The 21,433-nt window shown below is 43.3% G+C and overlaps 1 protein-coding gene across 1 annotated transcript in view; it reads right to left on the reverse strand.

The window, feature by feature from the left end:
* The window catches only part of Dchs2 (dachsous cadherin-related 2), a 192,174-nt gene that overhangs the window by 20,959 nt on the left and 149,782 nt on the right, over positions 1–21,433 (reverse strand). Inside the window, exons 11-14 of the mRNA XM_041658916.1 lie at positions 17,296–17,430; positions 16,719–16,928; positions 11,890–12,747; positions 114–227 (exon numbers count right to left, since the gene is read on the reverse strand). Of these exons, the coding sequence (XP_041514850.1) occupies positions 114–227; positions 11,890–12,747; positions 16,719–16,928; positions 17,296–17,430 (1,317 nt within the window). The remainder of the gene's footprint in view (positions 1–113; positions 228–11,889; positions 12,748–16,718; positions 16,929–17,295; positions 17,431–21,433) is intronic.

Here is a 21,433-nt window from a genome sequence, read left to right on the forward strand (position 1 = left end):
TAGCCTATGTTTTCTTTACTTATAGTCCTAATCCCCACGCCCCAGCCCTGGCAAGTGGTAATTTTGTCGAGTTAAACAGAAAATAGAGTCATCGTACAGTAGAGAGGAATTACCTGAGGTGGAGCCCAGGGAAAACACTCCATCTTCATTCCCGCTAAAAATTGAATATTTAATGGGGTCTGGAATTGATGCAGGAGCAGAAGCCTTTACAGTCACAACAGAAGTACCTGGAAAGTTAATTTAAATAAAGAGCATCAGAAAACTTCACAGAAGCGTGAGAGCAAACAGTTGGTATTATCTGCCTACTCTTGTCTTGTTGGACCCTAGCGTCCAATCACCAGGGAGGAGGAGTCGCCCCAAGAGACCATCTCTCATATCACAGCTGATGTAAAAGCATGAGGATTTTATTAATTCTGTCATGACAGGGTCTTCCAGCAGTCGGGAGGCTAGAAGACCCTGAATGTCTGGTACAGGCTATTTTTAAAGGGAAAAACCACAGAAGGAACGGGTGTCTGGGGGTTGTTCTTTAACTATTATGATTGGCTTATTCAAAAAGGCTATTACCAAAAACTGGCTGGAGAGATAGTGGAGAGTTCCAGTTGCTCTTCGGTGACTGGTTTATCAATCTATTCCATTTTACTTACTAGAGATGGAACAGAGTTGCATGGCAAGAAAGGATTTTTTCTATATGTTTGTATCATATGCATTTCTAAAACTCCATATCAATTCTTTCTTTAAAGATTTTATATATCATATAATAACAATATGACATGAAAGTTAATCACCCTGGTTTGATCTGTATATATTGCATGCATGTATTGGCTATCACACTGCATCTCTGATCTCAGAAATAGGTATAATCAATATGTGTTAATCAAACATTTTTTAAAGTTTAGGGAGATGGGAATGTTAAGTATCCTGATTGTCACATACCATGTGCATGTTGAAAATCATTATGTTGTGCCATATGTGTGTGTGTGTGTGTGTGTGTGTGTGTGTATATATATATATAAATACAATTAAAAATAATATATTTGTGGGGATAAGTGTGTGCCAGAGGGGGGCAGTGATCAGCATTGTTGTCCTACGCTACTGCCCTATGCTTAATTTTTTTTTTGAGATGGGGTCTCACATTGAACCCCAAACTCAAGGATGACCCAGTCTGGCTAGTCAGCGAGCCCCTGGGATCCTCCTATCAGTCCCCCAGTGCTGATTTCAGGGTGTCACACTGGCCAGCATTCCACCTGGGTGCTAGACCCTCATGCTGGCCCAGTAAGCACTTCACCCACCAAGAAACATGTCTCTAGCTCCTAAATATATTTTAAATTTCTTATATTTATAAATCAATAGTATTGGATATCTTTAGTCAGGCATAACTTTTAAAAACAAAGCATGTTCTTTTATGTATCAACACTTGAATTTTTTATAAGTGCTTAAAGTATATGGGAAGAGGGAGGACAAAGGGGGCAGCAAGAGAAGAGGAACCACAGTCTCCTAACTGGGACAAATGCTGGTCCCTACCTAAGGGGCACAGGATTCCAGAGGCACAGACATATGAGACACAGCTTGAAACCCCTTGGTGGCAGTAACAGTGAAAAAGATAAATAAATTAGGGTAAATTGATTTTCCCCTTAGATTCTTAAAATTTTTTCCTGAGGTCTGGAGAGATGGCTCTGCAGAAGACTGAACTTATCCCCATGATGCACACTTGGAAGGAAAGAACTGACCCCGGAGAGTTGTCCTCTGACCTCCACGCATGCTGGGGCATTTGTGCCCCCCCCCCAAACACACACATCCTTACATGCATGTTCCTCCTCCCAGTCCTTAAAATAAAATAAATAAATGTATTTTTTTTCTGAAAAGAATAGAAAGCACAAAAGGTCTGGGAATAGACAGAATTTCCACCTAGAACCCCCTTAATGCTTAACAGTCAAGTTGTGTCTATTTTATAAATACCAGAGACCATGTGATGATTTGTAAGATCAGAACTTCAGCAAGAATTCACTTTAATAAGAGGCGCAGATCCACAAGGCCAGAAAAATCCAGATAGAATATATGGCTGTCCTTTTGTGGATATGCTAGGGGGGGGGGGGGGGTCTGGGGGAAACCAGACAGGATTTCACACAAACAAGGCAAGGCATTCTGGGAACAGTGAAACAAGGCAAAGCATTCTGGGAACACTGAACTACACCCCCCCCCCCCACCAGCTCCCTGACCTTGGTCATTCCGAGACAAAGCATCACTAAGTTACCCAGGTTGACTCTGAAGTATGCAGCTCTGTAGACCTTCTGACCCTTTGAACTCAGACTCCCTGGTGGCTGGGATTCACAGGCCTCGGCCACCAGGACAGACTGAATCACTCTTCATTAGAAACCTTACACTTAACAGAAACCCTGACAAAGTTTAAACCTCATTCATCTAGATTTCCAAACCCCTGTCCTTTCCAAACGACTTGCAAAGTCATCCAGCAACAAAGAAACAAATAGAATAATGGTGGTAACATCAGGTTGCTACAAGTGTTAAGAATGCTCCAATTGCATCATAAACCGTGCTTATTGCTTATTGTTCAACACGTCAAGAGACACATGACTCCTGCACAATGCCTACGTTTTCTATAAACTGATGGGCATGTGCATGCATGTGCGCGCACACACACACACACACACACACACACACACACACACACACTGCAGCATCCTTCATCTACGGTGTCAATCACAGCTCTGTCCTTCCTTACACAACTTATTTTTCAATAGAGGAAATTTTATTGCAACTGTGTTGCCACATGTTCCTGATGCTGTCAGAGACAAATCACTATGTAGGAAAGATGTCCAGTCCTTTCTGATGGCCTTTATTTCTCCTAGGGTGAGGATGGGTTTTCTTTTCCCCGTCCCTAGTTATAAAATAAAATGAGGACATTTCTTATGCATAAAAGAACAATGTTGAGTACAGAACTGGAAAATATCACTATGGCACCTCTTATGTAGAAAAAAAATCCCAGAGAAATTTCATTCAGCAAAACTCTTCAAACTAGATGCTAAAGGCAACAGAGAGCCACAAATGCTTATGCATTTTCTTTCTCTGGCAAAGTTTAAATCTGAAACATCACTAACAGAGAGGAACTGAGTAAAGGGTCCTTCCCAGATCCCTCATAGGCCCACATTTTTAACGTGCCTTTCTTTCTGGTTACACAGGTAAAACTTAAATCACCGTGCATAGCACATCAAGGTAGAAATAACAAGCTATAAAAATTATCAAAGAACCTTCAGTTCCAATGAGGAAATAAAGAGAATAAAATATATATAATAACTATATTTTGCATTTTCAGACATTTATGAGGGGTAATTAAACAAAAAGTTCAATATATTTAATAGTCTTATTTTCCTCTTCTTTACATAACTTACATTAAAAAGCCCAATCCTACCCACAGCATCACTGCAGCTATGAACTCTCAATTTGGAAATTCTTTTTTTGTTTGTTTGTTTTGTTTTTTGAGACAGGGTTTCTCTGTAGCTTTGGAGCCTGTCCTGAAACTGGCTCTTGTAGATCAGGCTGGCCTCAAACTCACAGAGATTTGCCTACCTCTGCCTCCCGGGGGGTTGGGATTAAAGGCAAGTACCACTACTGCTGGACTACAAATAAGTAATTCTTATAATTCTCATAATTGCTACATGAGTGCAAAGATCAATAATTATGACAATAACTAAGCGACTATGAAAAATTGCATACAAACCTGTGCATGAACGTTTTTGAGCACTGTTCATTATTCCTAAGCATATACATTATTTTTAAAACTATCATTGATGACTGAATTGAAACTGGCATTCCAAATGGTTCTTTTATAAAGAACAGCTTTGTCAGCTTCAGTATTTTTTATTGGCATTTTCAATTGTTTGCTTTCGACATCTTGAGTGCTTTAGTTCATTCTGACTTCTGTTGTCTCTGAGAAGCCTCATTGTTCTGAGAGCCCTTTGTGAGGACACATCCCTCGTCTCCTGGGACTCTTTGGAGTTCCTTGTTTTAGTGTTTGACGGTCTGATTTTAATGGCTTTTCCATGAAGCCTTTTGGGTTCATCCTAGATCTGTTCTGTGAGATTCTCACATTCGTCTTTCTAGTTCCATCTTCAGATTTGTAGAGTTTGTGACCATTGTTTCTTTGAAGGAGTCCTCTGCATTTTGTCTTCTTTCTCTCTTTTTGCAAGTATTTAATAAATACATTGTTTCACTTGATAGTGACCCAAAAATTCTTTTGTAGTTTTCTAAATTCCTGTATCATTTTGTTCCTACTGACTGCCAAATAGCTTACCTTCAAGTCCACCAAGTTTCAGCTTGGTTGTTAAATTTCCCTGGTGAATTTTTCAATTCAGTTGTAGTATTCTTAAGCACTAAAGTTTCTGTTTGATTTTTTTATTAATAACTCTTTATAGATAATCTAATTTTCTTTATGCATTGCAGTAGCATTTCAGTTGTATTTTACTAAATAAAGACCACCTGAAGATCTGAGAGTAAAACAGTCCCACTTGTCCCCCTTACAGAGCAGGTTATCGTAACACAAGCCTTTAGCCATAAACCCAGCAGCCACAATGACATGCACCTTTAATCCCAGTAGCCATGCTAGATGCCACAGAAATTTGGCGGTGCATACTTTTAATCACAGCAGTGCACGCCTTTAACCCCAGCCCTGGAGAGGATGATAAAATAGAAGGAAACAGCTCTCAATACACAGTGTCTTTCTGAGATCCTGGGAGGCGGGATCACCACTTCAGACTGAGGTTGAGGTAAGAGCCAGTGGCTGGCTGTTTTGCTTTTCAGATCTTCAAGTTGAACTCCAGTTTCTGACCCAGAGTTTTTATTAATTGTGCTTCAGTGCATACTATATTGATTTTATTTGGTTGTCTATGTTTTCTTGGGACACATTGATTGAATTTCTTTAGAATAATTACATAAATTCTTTATTTTATTCTTTTGCTTGTGCCATAGTTTTGTATGCCTTATGTTGTGTGTGTGTGTGTGTGTGTGTGTGTGTGTGTTTGTGTGTGTGTAGGAGGTGTGTAGCTGAAAAGCAGCCATGACTCCAGGTTTTCACTAACTGGTTTATAAAGGAGGAGAGCTTGGCCAATTCACACGGCTGAACATTCTGGGAACTTCACGAACCTTTTCTGCTGATGTCTTTTTTAGGTTTGTGCTTATAATTCCACAATTAGAAAAGTCTGGAAGTTTGTTTGTCTTTTTCCTAGGAGCTTGTAATCTTGATTTTTCTGTCTGGATGTTTGCTGGCATGCATGCTGAGCTATGATAAATTGGGGAAGGGCTTATCTGTAGTGAAATATTTTGTATTATTTCAATATGACTGTTCTTGCTTGGAGCTACAGTTGGAAGCATCTCCCGGCTAGTTCTTGCTATGCTTTCATGTCATGTCTTACTCTTAAAACTAATGGTAATAAAGATACTTTGGACATTTCAAAATCCACCAAACTGTCTTCTAAAAGAACAGAGGAAGTAGATATTCGAGCATCTTCAGGAAATTGAGTACGGGGTACTCAGAAGAGAGAGTGTGCTGCAGACAGCAACAGAACACAGCAATGGGCGTGGTCAACAGCAGGACAGGGGGTCCCGCAGTGGGTCAGCGTGTCTGGAGGAGAGTGACAGTCCCATCATTCAACAGCAGCACAGCTATGCAGTTGTTCACTACAAAATGGCAGTTTAATGTAGTGACTGATATAGTATCTCTCGTGGGTACCACTGTTGTTAGAGTCTGGATTTGAAGTGTCCAAGCCCCCTCATGTGTTAAAAGGTCAGTCTCCGACGCAGCAGGTTTGGGGGATGAGGAGTTTGGAAGGATTAGACCATGAGTTAGTTTTGACTATTGCCCGGGGTGGGGTGGGGGTGCGATTAGTAGAAATTGTAGGAGGTGGGACCTTATTGGATGAAGAGATCTTTGGACAGCTACATTTTGTCTGTGGTCTCTCCTCTTTCCTCCCCTCCCTTTCCCTGTTCCTTCTGCTCCTCCAGCTCCTCCTCCTTCTCCCTTCTCTCTCTCTCTCCTCATTCCCTCTCAATCACCATGAGTGATCAACTTTGCTCTATCACACAGTCCCAACCATGATATTCTGCCTCACCCATGGGCCAAAAGTAATGGGGCCAAAGGACCATGGATTGAAACTACTATAATCATAAACCCAAATAAACTCCATTTTCAAGTAGGTTTTGACATTGTTGTCCGCGTCACGTACTTTGACTTGAGATTAACCCCCTCATTGCCTAAACGTTTTATCATTGCCCTTTGGCCTGATTTTACAAAGGTCCCACTGGACCAGGCAGTGACTTTGCCAGCGTTCCAAAGTGACCTCTGCATGTAGCTTTTCCTTTAAAAGGTTGCTCCTCCTGGATTCTAGCCTCAAGTAGAGTGCCAACCGCAGCGCAAAGTTTCTGAGGTGGCCTCTCTGCCACTCCTTCGTGCTCCAGAACCAGAGGGTGTTTCCCTTCTTCCCACACAGCAGACGTCCTTATGAACCCTTAACATATCGTTGGGACCACTTACTCTGTCTGTAAAAGACAGGATATGATGTCTTTGCATTTCTGCCGTCTTTCCACATATGTGGATTCTGCTTGTAGGAAAGGCAGAGAAAACTGTTGTGGGGACATATTAATATTGTTCAACTACAGTCCCGTTTCTTATCTTTTTAAAAGTGTGATGCTTCAGGACAGCGTTAGACAAGACCAGTTCTTGAGAATCAACAACAACAGCCTACTGTCTCCAGGACAGAAACTCTGGGAGGTCAAGGAGCGAGGGGAGGAGCTTTTAAACCCAAAGGAAAGGAAACTGATACACAGTGGAGGCAGGGGAACCAACGCAGCCTCACTAAATCCAGCTTGGCAGGGCTAGGAAGGGCGGATGGCACTCGGCACTCATCTTACACCCTGGTCTTAATTGGGGAGGATTGACAAACAACTCCTTGGTTACAATTTGGCTGCCTGTGTCTTTATTCCTAGAAAGAAGAAACCTAGTCATGTCAACGGGACTATTGCAATCCACATAGCAACTATTCTTCGTACATAGAACCCGGCACCATGATGGACGTGGGCATCTCTTTCACAGTCTGAGAAGTCACTCAGTGAGGCTACCTTTGCTTTTTTTGTTTACTTGTTTTTGTTTTGGGTGGTTTTGTTTGGTTAGTTGGTTTTGGTTTTTTTGCTGTTGTTGTTTTTTTTTTTTTTTTTTTTGAGACAGGGTTTCTCTGTGTAACAGTCCTAACTGTGCTGGAACTAACTCTTTTACACCAGGCTGGCCTTGAACTCACAAAGATCCACCTGGCTCTGCCTCCCAAATGCAGGGATTAAGAGCACGCACCACCACCACCCAGCTGAGGCTACCTTTGCATGATCAAGCCAGTTCAAAATCCCACCACAGGGGACTGAGGAAGGTGGCTCTGTGGTTGAGAGCCCTTGCTGTTCGTGCAGAAGACCGAGGTTTGATTGCCAACACTTAAAGCTGCTTGTTACCCCAGTTCCAGGGATCTGTCACCCTTTTCTAGAGTCCACAGACACACGCTGCACATGTGTGGTGCAATATATACATGTAGGCAAAATACTCATACTCATAAAATAAAAATAATTCCAGCATGGATGAGGGAGGGGCTACTGAGGCCCCACCCCTAACTAAGAAGCTACTGGCAGTTAACGGCTGCTGAAGGCAGGGAGTCACCTATCTCTGGAGGAGATGCCCCAGTGAATAACCTTATACCCATGCATATATGGGCAGTGTTCATTGGACTCAGTGGGTTAAAAGTAATAATGATAATAAAAGAAATTAAAATCTAAAAAGAGGACCTGAAGTTGGTAGGGTCCTGGGGGAAATGGACAGAGAAGTCAGGACTACCTAGAATGTCCTCATTCCTATGGGATTCATCTCAAATGCAACACTGGTCCCAAATAGTGGAATAACAGAATAGATTTGTTTCTTCCCTCTATTGCCACAGGCACTCCAAAGTCCCCAGGGACGTAGTGTTACCCACTCTAATGCTAATGGCATAATTTATTTCCTTAGGAAGTACAATTCTTATCTAGTTTGTACAGAAAATGAACCAGATGCCAGGGCTCTCAAAACTGCAAACACTTCACGGTGATTATACAACCATTATGTAATAGTTGCTTGCTCTAGTTAGAGCTTAAACCCTGCTAGCTTTATAAACTTCATGTCGAGATTAAAGACAGAAGGAAAATCGCCCCAGTAACAACTGAAGTGATGACTGGTACCCTCCTACAGCTTAATCTAATCCTTGCAGCATCCACGTGAGGAACTCATTACCGCTTCCACTTCATGGAGCTGGAACTCACTCATCGTGCGCGGTGGAGCCGTGACAGGCTCGCCCACGCGGCTTCAATAATGTGTGTCACATTTCCACACTGCCCAGCTGATGGAGAACAGCGGCTCACTGGATCTCCTGCCAAAGCACTGGAAGACGGTTTTCTCCTCCAAAATATCAAGATCTAAGGAGGTTACTTATTTTCCAATATTAAATATATTTCACTAGTCAGCTTGCCCCCATGTGTCATCATGTTTCAATATTGTTTCAAGTTTTCCAAAGTCTGACTACTTACTTAACATTTAGCCGGGGTCTCAAAATAATTCATAATGCCAATTTTCCACCCCAGGGCAATTCGTAGAAATGCACGCAGTTCTGAAAAGCCCACACTGAGGACAACAGTGTTGACTCATCCTCATCAGGAGAGCCACAGTGTCAGAAGGCAAACAGAAGCACCAGGAAGGCTGCCTTCTGGAAGCCTGTTTCACCATTTAGTGGATTTAACCATTGTGAGTAACCAAGTGGTTTATTCCTAACTTTTGAAAAAGTCTGGGGCTTCCGGGTGCGACATCACTTCAGGAGTTGCCTCTATGTTGTGCAAAGAGTTGGTATGGGGGGCAAATGTTCTATTCCAAAGAAAGGAAGAGAGGAAGAGCATTGAAATTCATAAACAGAATGATAGGACAGAAGAGGGGTGTGGAGAAGCCGAAGGGTGATCTGGGAAACATAAGAAGACAAGGCTCTATGTTTAAAAAGAAAAAAAAAAAGCCAGCCTACAAACCACAATCCCAGAGAACTTAGACAACAATACAACAATGAGGACAATAAGAGAGACTTTCATAGATCTAATCTACATGGGAGGTAGAAAGTAGAAAAAGATAAGATCTCCTGAGTAAATTGGGAGCATGGGGACCTTGGGGGAGGGCTGAAGGGGGGAGGGGAGAGGCAGGGAGGGGTGCAAAGAAAAATGTAGAGCTCAATAAAAATCGATTAATAAAAAGAAGCACAAGGCTTTAGCTGTGAGGCCCCTCTGCATGGCCGGGTAAAGAGAACAGCAATGTTCCTCACAGGTGGATCCTCAACTATTGTAAGCCTCAAATGCAGGCAAGGGTTCTGGGCAATTCTCTGGCAAGAGAAGAATTCCATTTTGTCAGTCTCCATAGCTCCAAGAGCCCTGGCCAGGGACCATTTTGAGAGAGATGCTAAACTGAGCTACCCCAGAGACCTAAGCAGCAATAAGCACACAGCAGAGCCTGCTAAGAGAGTGTTGGAAAGTGATGGAGAACGGGAGGACCACACACACAGGCAAACGGAAAAGGGCGGCTAGCAGAAGACGCAGGCAGTGAAGGGTTTAGGGGAGGTAGCTTAGTCCTCGGGGTAGGAGATGACCTCGCTACCTGAGAGTAACCCCACGGTTTGATAGCCCTAAACCTGGAGTCAATGGGTAGATCCAGCCTCTGGAGCCAGCCCCCCTCTGTTCAGGGCTGTAGCATCCAGAAGAGTGCTTGTCACACAGGCCCACATTCCCCAGACGGGATTTAAAGAGGTCTTGTGGGTTACTAAAGCACACTTCTGGCTGTGCTTGTCAAGGTGCTTCTAGAACACAGGCATGTGGGGGAGCAAGCAGCAGGAAACACTTGCCCTAGCTGCTGTGAACAGGGCCATAGGATAGGCTGGGACCTACATGGAAGAAACAGAAAAAAGCAGGGAACCCCAAAAGTCAGTCTCTCTTTGTCTCTCTCTCTCCCTCCCTGCCCTCCCTCTCTCTCTCCCCCTCCCTGTTTTCCTCTCCCCCCCATAGTCTAGTATAATGATAATTTAGAACAACATCAAAGATGAATTCACTCAGAATATCAAATGTGTCTTACTGATAGGATGTCTAAGGGACCTATGAGAAATTAAAACTTCTCTACTGTTTTTCATTTGAATACAAAGGTTTAAATTTTAGATACATTTGGAGACAACAAAATCATTCTGGAAGTTATAAAATGGTGTTTAATAACATTAAGATCATTCTAATACTGATTTGTATTTTGCAATATTTTGATACTACTGAAATACTAGAACAGAAAACAATAAATAGGGAAATTCTCTTCCCTGTGTCTGATATGACCTGGCAGTCTGCATTGAACCCATGCTCCAAGGGAAGTCCTATCTGTCGGAGGATGCTTCATGCACACAGCCCTTGCTTAGCAGAGACCCTAGGGACCCTCCCCACCCCGGGACTTCCTGTGATCACATCCAACAGTCTTCTTCTTTTCCCTTCCCTGTTACGGCCTCTGCTTTTGGTCTGTCTCTTGGCTGACACGATACACCCTCCCACAAGGACAGGCCTGTCCACGTCTCATCTTCCCGGCCTTTCACAGATGCTGCCTGCTTGCATTTGCTACAGTAGTTTCCAACCAGCTTCCCTGAGGCTTAAGATTTCCCAAAGGCATTGCTAGAGTATTGAGTTCTTTTAAACAGATAGCTGGTTTTGCAATGAAAACCATCCGATTAATTCAAACTTTAAAAAAAAAAATAAAAAGGACGTTATTAAGAGTTAAAAATATGGAGCCAGGAGGATGGAGACTTTTCACTCATTTGTCATCCTTTAGCTTTTCAAACTGAGTCTTAAGCAAGAAGGCCCAGCTCCTGAAGTTAGAAGTGGTTTGGTCTTCATTACAATCTATCCCGACATTTTATTTCAGACCAGGTCAATATTAGCTGTGCCTATACTTCAGATGTGGGTGTTCCCGTAGGGTGAAAGCTTGGTGAAAACACAGGGTACGGTTTTGTGATGTGGGATTCTCCTCTGTAGGCTGTGAATACCATTGGTTAACAAAGAAACTGGCTTGGCCTGTTGCTAGGGCAGAACTTGGGTAGGCGGAGAAAACTAAACTGAATGCTGGGAGAAAGGAGGCGGAGTCAGGAAAAGCCATGGAGCTGCCACTGGAGACAGACATAACAAAACTTTGCCAGTAAGCCACTGCCATGTGGTGATACACAGATTAATGGAGATGGGTTAAATTAAGATCTAAGAGTTAGCCAATAAGAAGCTAGAGCTAGCTAATAGGCCAAGCACTGATTTAAATAATATAGTTTCTGTGTGATGATTTGGGGGCTGAGCTGCTGGACGGCCAGGAAACAAACAAGTGGCCCTCTTACCACACTACCGGGAAATGGTGACCCCTCAGGAAGCAGGCCTCACGGAAGGCTGTTAGATGATTGGGGATGGACCTTCAAAGGGCACTGTCTTCGCACTCTACTTCCCGCTCTCTCCTTGTCCCTGAAATGAACAGCCATGCCCTCCCATCATGATACTGCCCCAAAGGAGGCCCACAGCCATGGGGCCACTCCGTTTTGCCTGGAACTTCCAGAACAGTGAAGTAAAAGAGCAGTCCTGTTTTTAATAAGCAGATTGATTCTGTCCATTTCATAGCAGCATTGGAAAGCTAATCCAATCACATTGATTGTAACTTTCCAATATCTGGAACAGGCTCATCAGCTTGTATCTGAAAGTGCACTGGCAATCTCTTCAGTCTATATTAAAGCATTTTGCCCAAATTGGTGAAATATACAAGAAACGTGAAGATACACTCACCTGGTTCACAGTTTTCCATCACAAGTCCCGTGTAGAGGCGGTGGCTGAAGGAGATTATCACATCTTCTCCTTCTGTGTGAACAACCAAGAGGCCCTTGGTTGCCCTCGCTGGGATTCCTTGATCCGTGGCTTTTAACTGCACCCAAATAGGAAAAGATTCTGAAGATGGATTCTGCTGAAGTTTGATTTCCCCTGTATATTCATCAATAGAAAACAATGACTGGGTGTCCGCGAAGCTGAAAGTGACAGTTCCGTTGGGCCCTGCGTCTGGGTCACTGGCTCTCAGCTGAGCAACGGTCTGGTTCAGGGACAGTTTGGGGGACAGGAAAGCATCAACTGGGTTCTTTTCCCAAACAGGATCATTGTCATTAGCATCAGTGACAGATATAAGTACAGTCAGCATGCTGCTCTTTGCGCCTTGGGGACCGCAGTCTCTGGCCACAGCTTGGAACCTGTGCTGCGGTCTGGTTTCTCGATCAAGGGCACGGCTAGTTCTCAGTGCCCCTGTTACCCGATCAACGGAGAATGTACCAGAAGATTCCCCCAGCAGAAAATATTCCACCTGCCCATTGAGGCCTTCATCTCTGTCCACAGCAGACAGCACCAGGACCACAGTGCCCACCTCAGCATCTTCTCTGACAGAGGACTGGTAATGAAGCATGGGAAAGGAAGGGCTGTGGTCGTTGTCATCCAAAACCCTAACATGAAGCCGCATCACAGAGCTTCGGGGTGGATTCCCCAAATCTGAGCACAGGATAATGAGGGTAAAGTTATCGATCTGCTCCCGGTCCAAAGCTCGAGTTGTCGAGAGTTCTCCTGAGGTTGCATGAAGTGCAAAGTACTCACCAATGTTCCCACCTGTTACAGAAGACAGTTGAAATCAATTTGAAATGGGAAAGAAATAGCTCCTTGATAGGTGATATACTTATTACTTTTTAATCATTGAAAATATTTATTTCCTGATTATTGTATCTTAGCACTTTCCTAAATACTGAGAACAATTGAGCATGACCAACACCGTAGCCCCTCAATATGCATCTTAGAACATGTGCAACAATCTGATTTTTTGTACATACATTTTATATTCATATATTTTTGCCATAACATGCATTTTATTGACAACCAAACAATATTCAATGATAAGAAATATTGGTTAGTTGTGTTTTTTTTTTGCTATCCATCAAAAGTTGATACATAGAGGTGGGCCCTGGAGAGATGGCTCAGGGGTTAAAAGCATTTGCTACTCTTCCAGAGGACCCAGTACAATTTCAGGGCTTATAAGGTAGCTCACAAACTTTTGTAATCCCAGTTCCACGGGACCCAATGCCCTCTTCTGGTTTCCACAAACAGTAAAACATATACATACATGCAGACAAACACATATATGTGTGCAATAGATGAAAATAACAGGTGGATTGTAAGAGTTTTCCAAAATGCAACTAGCTGCTACGTGTATTTCCGCCGTGCTAAGTGTATTTCTGCTGTGCTAAAGGTATTTCAGTCCTTCTGTGCTCCTCCCTTCTACAATCCCCTGGCACCGCGTGTACGAGTCCTCATGTTTCGGTCAGACGACCGCACAACTGCCCAGTTCTCCCATGACATCAGCAAGGATATTTTATCCATCTCTGTATCTTTCAAAATACGTGTTCTTTACTATCTTCCATAGGACTAATTCACACAGAGGCAAAGTGTCTCAAAGTCATCTTTGTCGATTACTGAAGTAAAAATGGTTCAAAGTGGTAAGATCAAAGTATCAGGCTCATGGATATGGGGCCCTACTAGCTTATAGGCACTTAAAGCATATGGAATCAAAGTGTTCAGAGAAAATAATCGCAATAAATTGGGGCTCAAGAGGGGAATCCTGACTTTTTATTTATAGGACACAGTTAATCTACATCCAACATAGGGATAGGCAGATGTGTTGTGTGGTATTTGTGATTGAAAAATCAATTCATTTGCTCAAAATTCATTGATGCCCAATGATGTGCTAAGTATGAGCTCCTACTGTATACTACAAGTAGGCTTGATATTGGAACTGTAAGGAAGAATTGGACACGTGATCTTGCTCCCAAGACCTTACAATCTAAGAAGGGACAGCTTGGGATCCAGACCTTAGGGTATGCTCTTAGCACTCATATTCAGGTGGTGTGGGTGCATGGGGATCCAACAGTGTAGAGCGTGTGAGCATGGCCACATGATGCTATTGGAAAGGATAACATGAAGATTCACCCTTCAATGAAAAGAAGCAAGACGACATTCAGAGACAGCGTTATGTGTAAAGCAAAGACTGTGCATGCGGTCCCGGAAATGTGAGCACTTGGCAGCTGAAATGTCTTGGAGCAGTTTCCATAAACCCTTGAAGTTTGCAGGTAAGATAAAGTGTAGAAGACGAGACATGGGTTGTCACAAGTGAGGGCATGGATTTGAGAGGAAACAGGGTCCAACCACAAGGGTTCTACTTCATTGCCTGGCCTTAAGGAGAGAGCTAGATGGAGCTCAGGCAGAGCCAGGAGTCCTGTTTCAGCTTTAGGAGGAAGACTGAAGAAACAAGGTAAGAATTTATATGAACGTGGAGGTTTAGGAGGGATTGTGTAATCTGTGCTTGAGAAAGCAGGAAGGAGAGGACTGTACAGGAAATGGGTATTTCTAGGAGTGCAAAGGTGGAAAGCAAGACCCAGGAAGGTAGCAGTCATGACTTAGCTTAGGTAAATGCTATGGTTTTGATGTTGAATAGGCCCCAGGTGCCCATGTTTAACACATGCTCTTCAAGGTGGTGCTGTTACAAGGTAATGGTTGTTAGTATTCAAGTATCTCTACTGGCCTGACCCTGGAGTTCTGACAGGATGCTTGCTCAGCTGCAGCCACTAAGAGCACCTCCTGTGCACAGTCACTGTGTTCCCTTTGAAGGGCCCTGCCCACCTCCCATCCCTCCTTCTTTCTCTCCCCGTCTTTGTCTGTCCCTCTGTTGACCCCCCCCCCCCCCCGCCCATCGCAGTTCAGTGCAGAAGTAGTGGCTGGCTTTAATGAGTGAAGAACACATCCTACTTCATACAGACAAGGTCTTTGCTATTAATTACCAAGTTTACCTAATTTCCTGTGATGGATAAATAACTGCAAAAGGCTATGAATTGGTTTGGAGGATATACAACTCAGAAAATGTTTAAGCAATAACTTTACATCTATCAATCAACTGTCCTCCCCATTTTCAGGATATACACAAGGGGCCGACCGAGCACAGCCTAGTGGAAGAGCGTGCACGCGATGCTTCCGAAGTCCTGGACTCTGAACTCCATTGCCAGCACCAAAAGAGAAGTTTAAAAATGTGGACAGACACTTCCAAACCTGTGTTGGTAACAAAGAAAATTGGCAGAAGGCCTGTTGCTGTTCTTTCCTTTACTCTAACGCAGTAGATTGTTGTATACTTGCAGCAAGAGGCTAGGCCAGAAGGAACTTTGAGTACAGGGTTTCAAGGCCAACCTGGGAACGTTAGGAGATTTTGAGAAGGAGGGAAGGAAGGAAGGAAGGAAGGAAGGAAGGAAGGAAGGAGGAGAGGGGAGGGGAGGGGAGGGGAGGGGAGGGAAGGACAGAAGGCCCACATTTATAAACTAGAAAAGGGGATCCATCAATTTATTAAGCAATTCATTTTCAACACAATTTGGTTTTTAATAAACTATTAACAAAAACTTGGACAGTATCTTTGATATTTTAATCAATTCAATATAAAGTAACTTTAAAACAAAGATTCCATATTTATTAAAATTTTAACTAGTTTCCTTTCAATATATACAAATACTCAAATACAGAAAATACAGAAACAATAATTGATATAAAAACAAAAATCTACTTTATTATGGTAAATTGGGACAAGATGTAGAAGGAGTCATCAGCTCAAGATGCAAAGAATAAAATAAGTGACCATATGAAGAGACAACAATAGGGAAAAGACATCTGTTCTATACGTATTTGCCCTAGTCTTGGTATACAAGCAAATTCAGAAAAGCCTTCAAGACCATGACCTTAGAAAATGTGGAGGGTGCTGATCCAGGGTGGGCAGAAGCAGAGCCCTCTCCAGGGGAAGGAACTGTGAGGGCCCACAGAGGTGAGTCCTCTTCCACCTTAACTAAAGGTTAGAAAGTTTGAGCTTATTCTTGCTCTCTCAAAGTTGTTGACAACAGGTATGGCTACAAACAAGCTATCCTCACCTAGGGTGTGGCTACTTGCTGTTTTGGACATGAAGATGGCCCAAAGAGGTGGATCTGCTCCACGCTGACCAAAGGTCAGAGAATTCAAGCCTATCCCCACCCATTCATTTTAAAACAGGAGGTTTGCCGTAAGGAGTGGCTGCCTACAGGATACTTGGTCTAGGGTGTAGTCACTGCATGTCCTCCCTAAAACATCAGAATGCTTAACTCAGGAAATAGTGGCTCGATGTCTCAAATATTGAAGCAAGTAATTGTTCTGGTAGCCCTTTGCGTCACGTTAAAGTAATCTTTTGCCTTCTTCCTCCCTTTGTGGACTGGGGCGCATAAGAGTACAGAAGATAAACACAGTTGGGTTCAGTATTCTGTATTCACTGAGTTATCCTCCCAGCACTCTCCTATGTCTCTGTATTTCTTTTGTATCTCTACCCATCGGCCTAACATTTCTAGTCCACACACCCCTACCCTGGAACATACGAACTGGTCAAGGCTGGACCCTGACAGGGAGGGAGCAGCGGTTCTCACTGGGTGTGGAATTTGTAGGAAAACACAGCAGACACCAAAATGGAAAACTCTCCAGGCCATCCGCATTGGTCAGTACCCAGAGAACGCCGACTTTGTGAGACTCACCAGCTAAGCGATAGGTGACCACTCCATTGTTGCCAGCATCCATATCGAAAGCCAGCACAGTGTAGACAACCCCTGGATCTTGGTTTTCCAGCACTTCGATGTCGTGGCTGAGGACAGCAAGCTCTGGGGCATGGTCATTTTCATCTTCAACGGTGCAGATGATGGTTGCCGTGCTGGACAAGGGCGGGATGCCACTGTCTTGCACAAGTACTGACAATGGACACAAGGAAGGAAGGGTTGTGGCTATTAGTACACACCTAAGAAACTCGGTTCTTGTGACACAGTGGGAGACTGAACTACCTGGGTGACCCTGGGCCAATCAAATTTCATTTAAGGAGATTTAGGAAAATCTTAAACTTCAGGCTAGAGAAACGGCTCAGTTAAGAGAAACTGCTATTCTTCCAAAAGCCCAGATTTGATCCCAGCACCCAGTTAAGAAGCTCGCCTGTAACAATTGAGGGAATTAGAAAGCCTGTTCAGGCCTCCATGAGTGTTACATACTCATGGTGCTCATACAGACAAGAGGCACACACTCATCCACGTACATTTTCAAATAAAGAAATGCTAAGTCCCTTACCTCGAAGTATGAAGATCCCTTGAGCTTCTCGGTCAAAGGTGACCGTTGTTACCACCTCTCCCGTGTCAGGGTTGATCTCAAACAACCCAAATGCAGGCCCTGGCATGATTTGAAACTGAAGTTTGGAATTGACTCCTTAAGGAAAAAAAAAATAAAGCAAAGTTTAGAAATTCTTTCCTTGGGAAATTTGACTCTTTTCATGTGCATATATCGGGCTGTAGATGAGAAGAAAGGCAAGATTATTAAAAAGTCTTCAGATTAAAATGGAAGACCATACCTCTCGCTGCTCTTCTGGAGTGACGACCCCATGAGCAGAATTGCTTAGTTTTCAAAAGCCTTATGAGACTTACCCACAGCGAATGCTTCGGATTTTTTCCTTCCCATAAAGTTTCTCTTAGGAGTGAGCAACTGTACAACACAGTTCTAATTACTCCTCCTAACACCCCTGATTGTGACTTAATGACATAATTGTGAACTTGTGGGACACAGGACAATTCCTGTAGATTATCCTCTGTTTAAAAAGCCTGTGCTCGGCGGTGGGACTCTGTTTATTCTCAGCCCGAGGAGCGGGCCCACACGGTTGCTTGTGTGGTTAGTCTTTGTTTTGTGTTTAACCTAGCAGTTGGTCTCCTATCTGGAGCGAGGCAAGCCATACCACATTGCTATGCGTTGTGAAAATAATTCCTCCCATTTTTGCGGCTGTAAGGAGTTTCTTATTTATTCCTCCTCACACCCTTGTAATTGTCCCAAGCAAACAAGAGAATAAGAAAACAGAAGAGAAATAGAGATGACTTTGTCTAATCCCATTACATTACTAAGCAAGTTGGAAGCCTGGGTCTACGGATATTTAGTGCAGTCCTCACGATGACACACATCTAACGAAGGATGGATACGTGACCAGTTGCTTCTGTGTGTACATGACACTGGCTAATATTAGACCTCAATGCCTGCAGACTCATGATTTCTTCCTCACGGCTCTGGAAAGCACCCTTCCCAATGACTTTCTTTCCCTCCGCAGCCCAGCCTGAGTTTACTCCATCAAACTCGCATCTTCCCCACGTCTCGTGACTTTGGGTTGAAGATTCCCAGCCATCTTTCTGCTCTCCTCGGTTATCCAACAAGCACTGAAACCGAGAGAAGGCCCTAACAGCACAGGCGAGGGTCACTCCAACGTCAGCATCATTTGTGACTGTCCGCAGTCACAGCTCGCCTGTGGGGTTTCCCACCAAATACATCCTGGCTCGCTCCCACAAGGTCCTTTGTACTTCTCAGAAAGAAAGGGAACATTGAGAAAGAATTCCCTTAATCATCTGAATAGATGTTCAACCCTGTTTCTATCTGCCCATCTTAATGGCTGAAGAAATCCTTCAACTGTTCAGACTTCGACTTTTCCTAAAGTCTCTAGTCTTTCCTATCCTCTGAAACTATAAGAATTAATAAGTCCTTCTCAATATTTCCACATTTCATTTAAGGATGCTGTCCATTCTCTGGAGCAAACTTCAACCCACTGTCACCCCTAGCTATTCTTTCCACTACGAGCAATGATTATTCTGATCATAACTAGTGGCTACCGTCAGCTCTTACCTATTTCTGCACCTCCGTGGTGTTATCAGTTGCTGACTGATGTCCAAAAAGACAGAAAGGAACAAAAGAAGATTTTAATAAAAAAACACGGAAAGAAGAGTAGAAAAAGAAAATATTTGTGCTCTCTTCTTTGCTTCACATTTTTGTTTATTTATTGATCTGTTTATCCAGTTGTTTGTTTTGCTGCTAGGTTTGGAATTCAGGGCCCCACACATACGGAAGACATTCTGTAATTGAGATTCAATCCCTCATAATTTCTCTATGTCATATTTTACTCCTCATTTTCAGAGTGGGATGAATAGGGCTTATTCTGGCTATAGAGGTGGAGCTGAGTACAGATTTATCCACTTCTTTCCTAGTCAATGACTCCAGAAAACACCATGTATAATGAACTCTAATTATTTGTTTGGCTATTTAACTTTCTCCTCCCTCCCTCTCTCTCTCCCTCCTTCCCTCCCTTCCTCCTTTCCTCTCTTCCTTCTTCCCTTCCTTCTTTTTTCTCTCCCTTCCTCCCTCCCTCTCTCTCCTTCCTTCCCTCTCTTCCTCCCTTCCTCTCTCTCTCCCTTTTTCCTTCCTTCCTTCCTTCTTTCCTCTCTCCTCTCATTTCTCTCCTCCTGTGCTCAATTATCCAAGCACATTTACTGAATGCTAAACTTGGAAAGATATTGTTAAGACAACTATCTTGGTCTCCAGAGCTCTTTTCTTGCGGTATAGACAATTAAACCCAAGAGTTATAAAGAGTGATGGGGTAGAGTTCAGGGGAAGTAGATCGATGAATTAAAGGTAATATGTTCACTCTCTCATTCAGTAAACACAGAACCGTTTAAGGTAAGGGGAAGGTGACAGAAACGTGGTGCTAGGAAGACCACAAAGCCTTTCTCCTCACAAGACTTAGTGTACAGCACTCAGTACAGTGATGTAAGCGTGCAAGCATAATGCTACATGAGACGGTGTGACTGACTCAGCAGAGATGCTCTGTGGGGCCATGAAAACAAACAAGAGTTGATCAGCATAAATGAAGAAAGAGTGGATGCACTCAAAATAAGACTCCCACGCTTCACCAGCATCTACAAAGTCTCTCGTGATGCAGACCCTGCTTACTCCTCTGACGCTCCTGGCAGCTCACACCCTCACTGTATTCCTGCCATCTTTACTTCCCTGAACAAACTAAGCTTCATTTTGTTTGCAGCCTCTATAATTGCCGCTTCCTGTTTGTTCTTCCTTTACTTTTTTTAAAAGACAGTGCTTACACTACTGTGTCTCGGATCTAAATCTATGCTTCCCTGTCTATGATACACTAGAGTTTGAGACGACTGCCCTCCTCTGTTCTTGCTATTCTTTCAGAAGACCTGGGTTCAGTTCCCAGAATCCACATGGTCACTCACAGCCATCTGTACTTTCAGTTCCAGAGGACCTATGCCCTCTTCTGGCCTTCTTGGACATTGTAACACATTATGCATGTACATACGTGCAGGCAAAATAATCGAAACACATGCAATAAATGAATAAGTAAATAAATATTTTTAAAGGGGGACAAATTTGAATTTTCTTCCTCCTAATAACACACTGTATCATCAGTGCTATTCTGTCCTTTAACACTCTGTGATCCAGATTCTGCTGGGCCCCTCCTCTTTCAGCCCGTCCTTCCCATTTCTCTTTAAAAGACTCCAGACTCATCTCCCACCTTCACGGTACTGCTTTGCTTACTCAGCAGCAACAGCAATACAGCGTCTAATATTCTTGGCTGACCGTGACAGGCAAGAACACTTGTCACAAGGAGAAGGTCTTGCATATCAGGGAGTTTGAACACTTTGTCTCTGGCTGGAGTGCTCAGAGTCTTGTCAAAGGAGAGAGAATGACATTAGACGCCCAATGTTGTGATAGCACTAATAGCCGACCGCGAGAGTCGGACGGTGGTGGCGTGAGCCTTGAAAGACTCGGACTGGTTAGAAACCCAAATGTCGTCATGATTTACAGAAAGCAAATTGCAAGTTGAAAGTTTTACACTGACAGCGTAACTCACAGAAGATCAGAAGCCTACTAGGAGAGCCCCGAGATTGATCTCCCTGGAGACTGAACGGACATTGGGAGGCAGATACACAACAGAGACAAAGGGATGTAAGAGGCCAGTAAGAGCCGTGACCAGAGTCTGCAGTGTGGCAGGCAGGAAAGTACAAACCTGTCCAAGTTGTAGACAGATAATACACATTAGCATAAACCTGGGGAAGATATAGAAAGCCAATTCTAAGTGAGTGAGGGAGACCTACATCCTAAAGACTGTGAATACTTCCTGACGGGATAATGCGGAATAATATGTTCTAATCAGGAAGGCCATCTCTCATGTCTTCAATAATGACACAATGCTCACACCTTCAGATATTTCTAAATCCAAGAGGATATGCTTCACTATTTGTTTGGCGGCAATGAAAAATAAGTAATAATTATATTTCAAAGATTAAAGGTAACCCAACGCCATTTATGACTTGTAGGATTTGGTTTCTCAAATCATGAACTCAAAGGTACTGGTTGAATGCCTACATCATGTCTCTTACTA

Source organism: Microtus oregoni, unplaced genomic scaffold (genome assembly GCF_018167655.1).
Source record: "Microtus oregoni isolate MIOR12 unplaced genomic scaffold, Mior012 000010F_ref0000083, whole genome shotgun sequence".
NCBI classification, from domain to species: Eukaryota; Metazoa; Chordata; class Mammalia; order Rodentia; family Cricetidae; genus Microtus; species Microtus oregoni.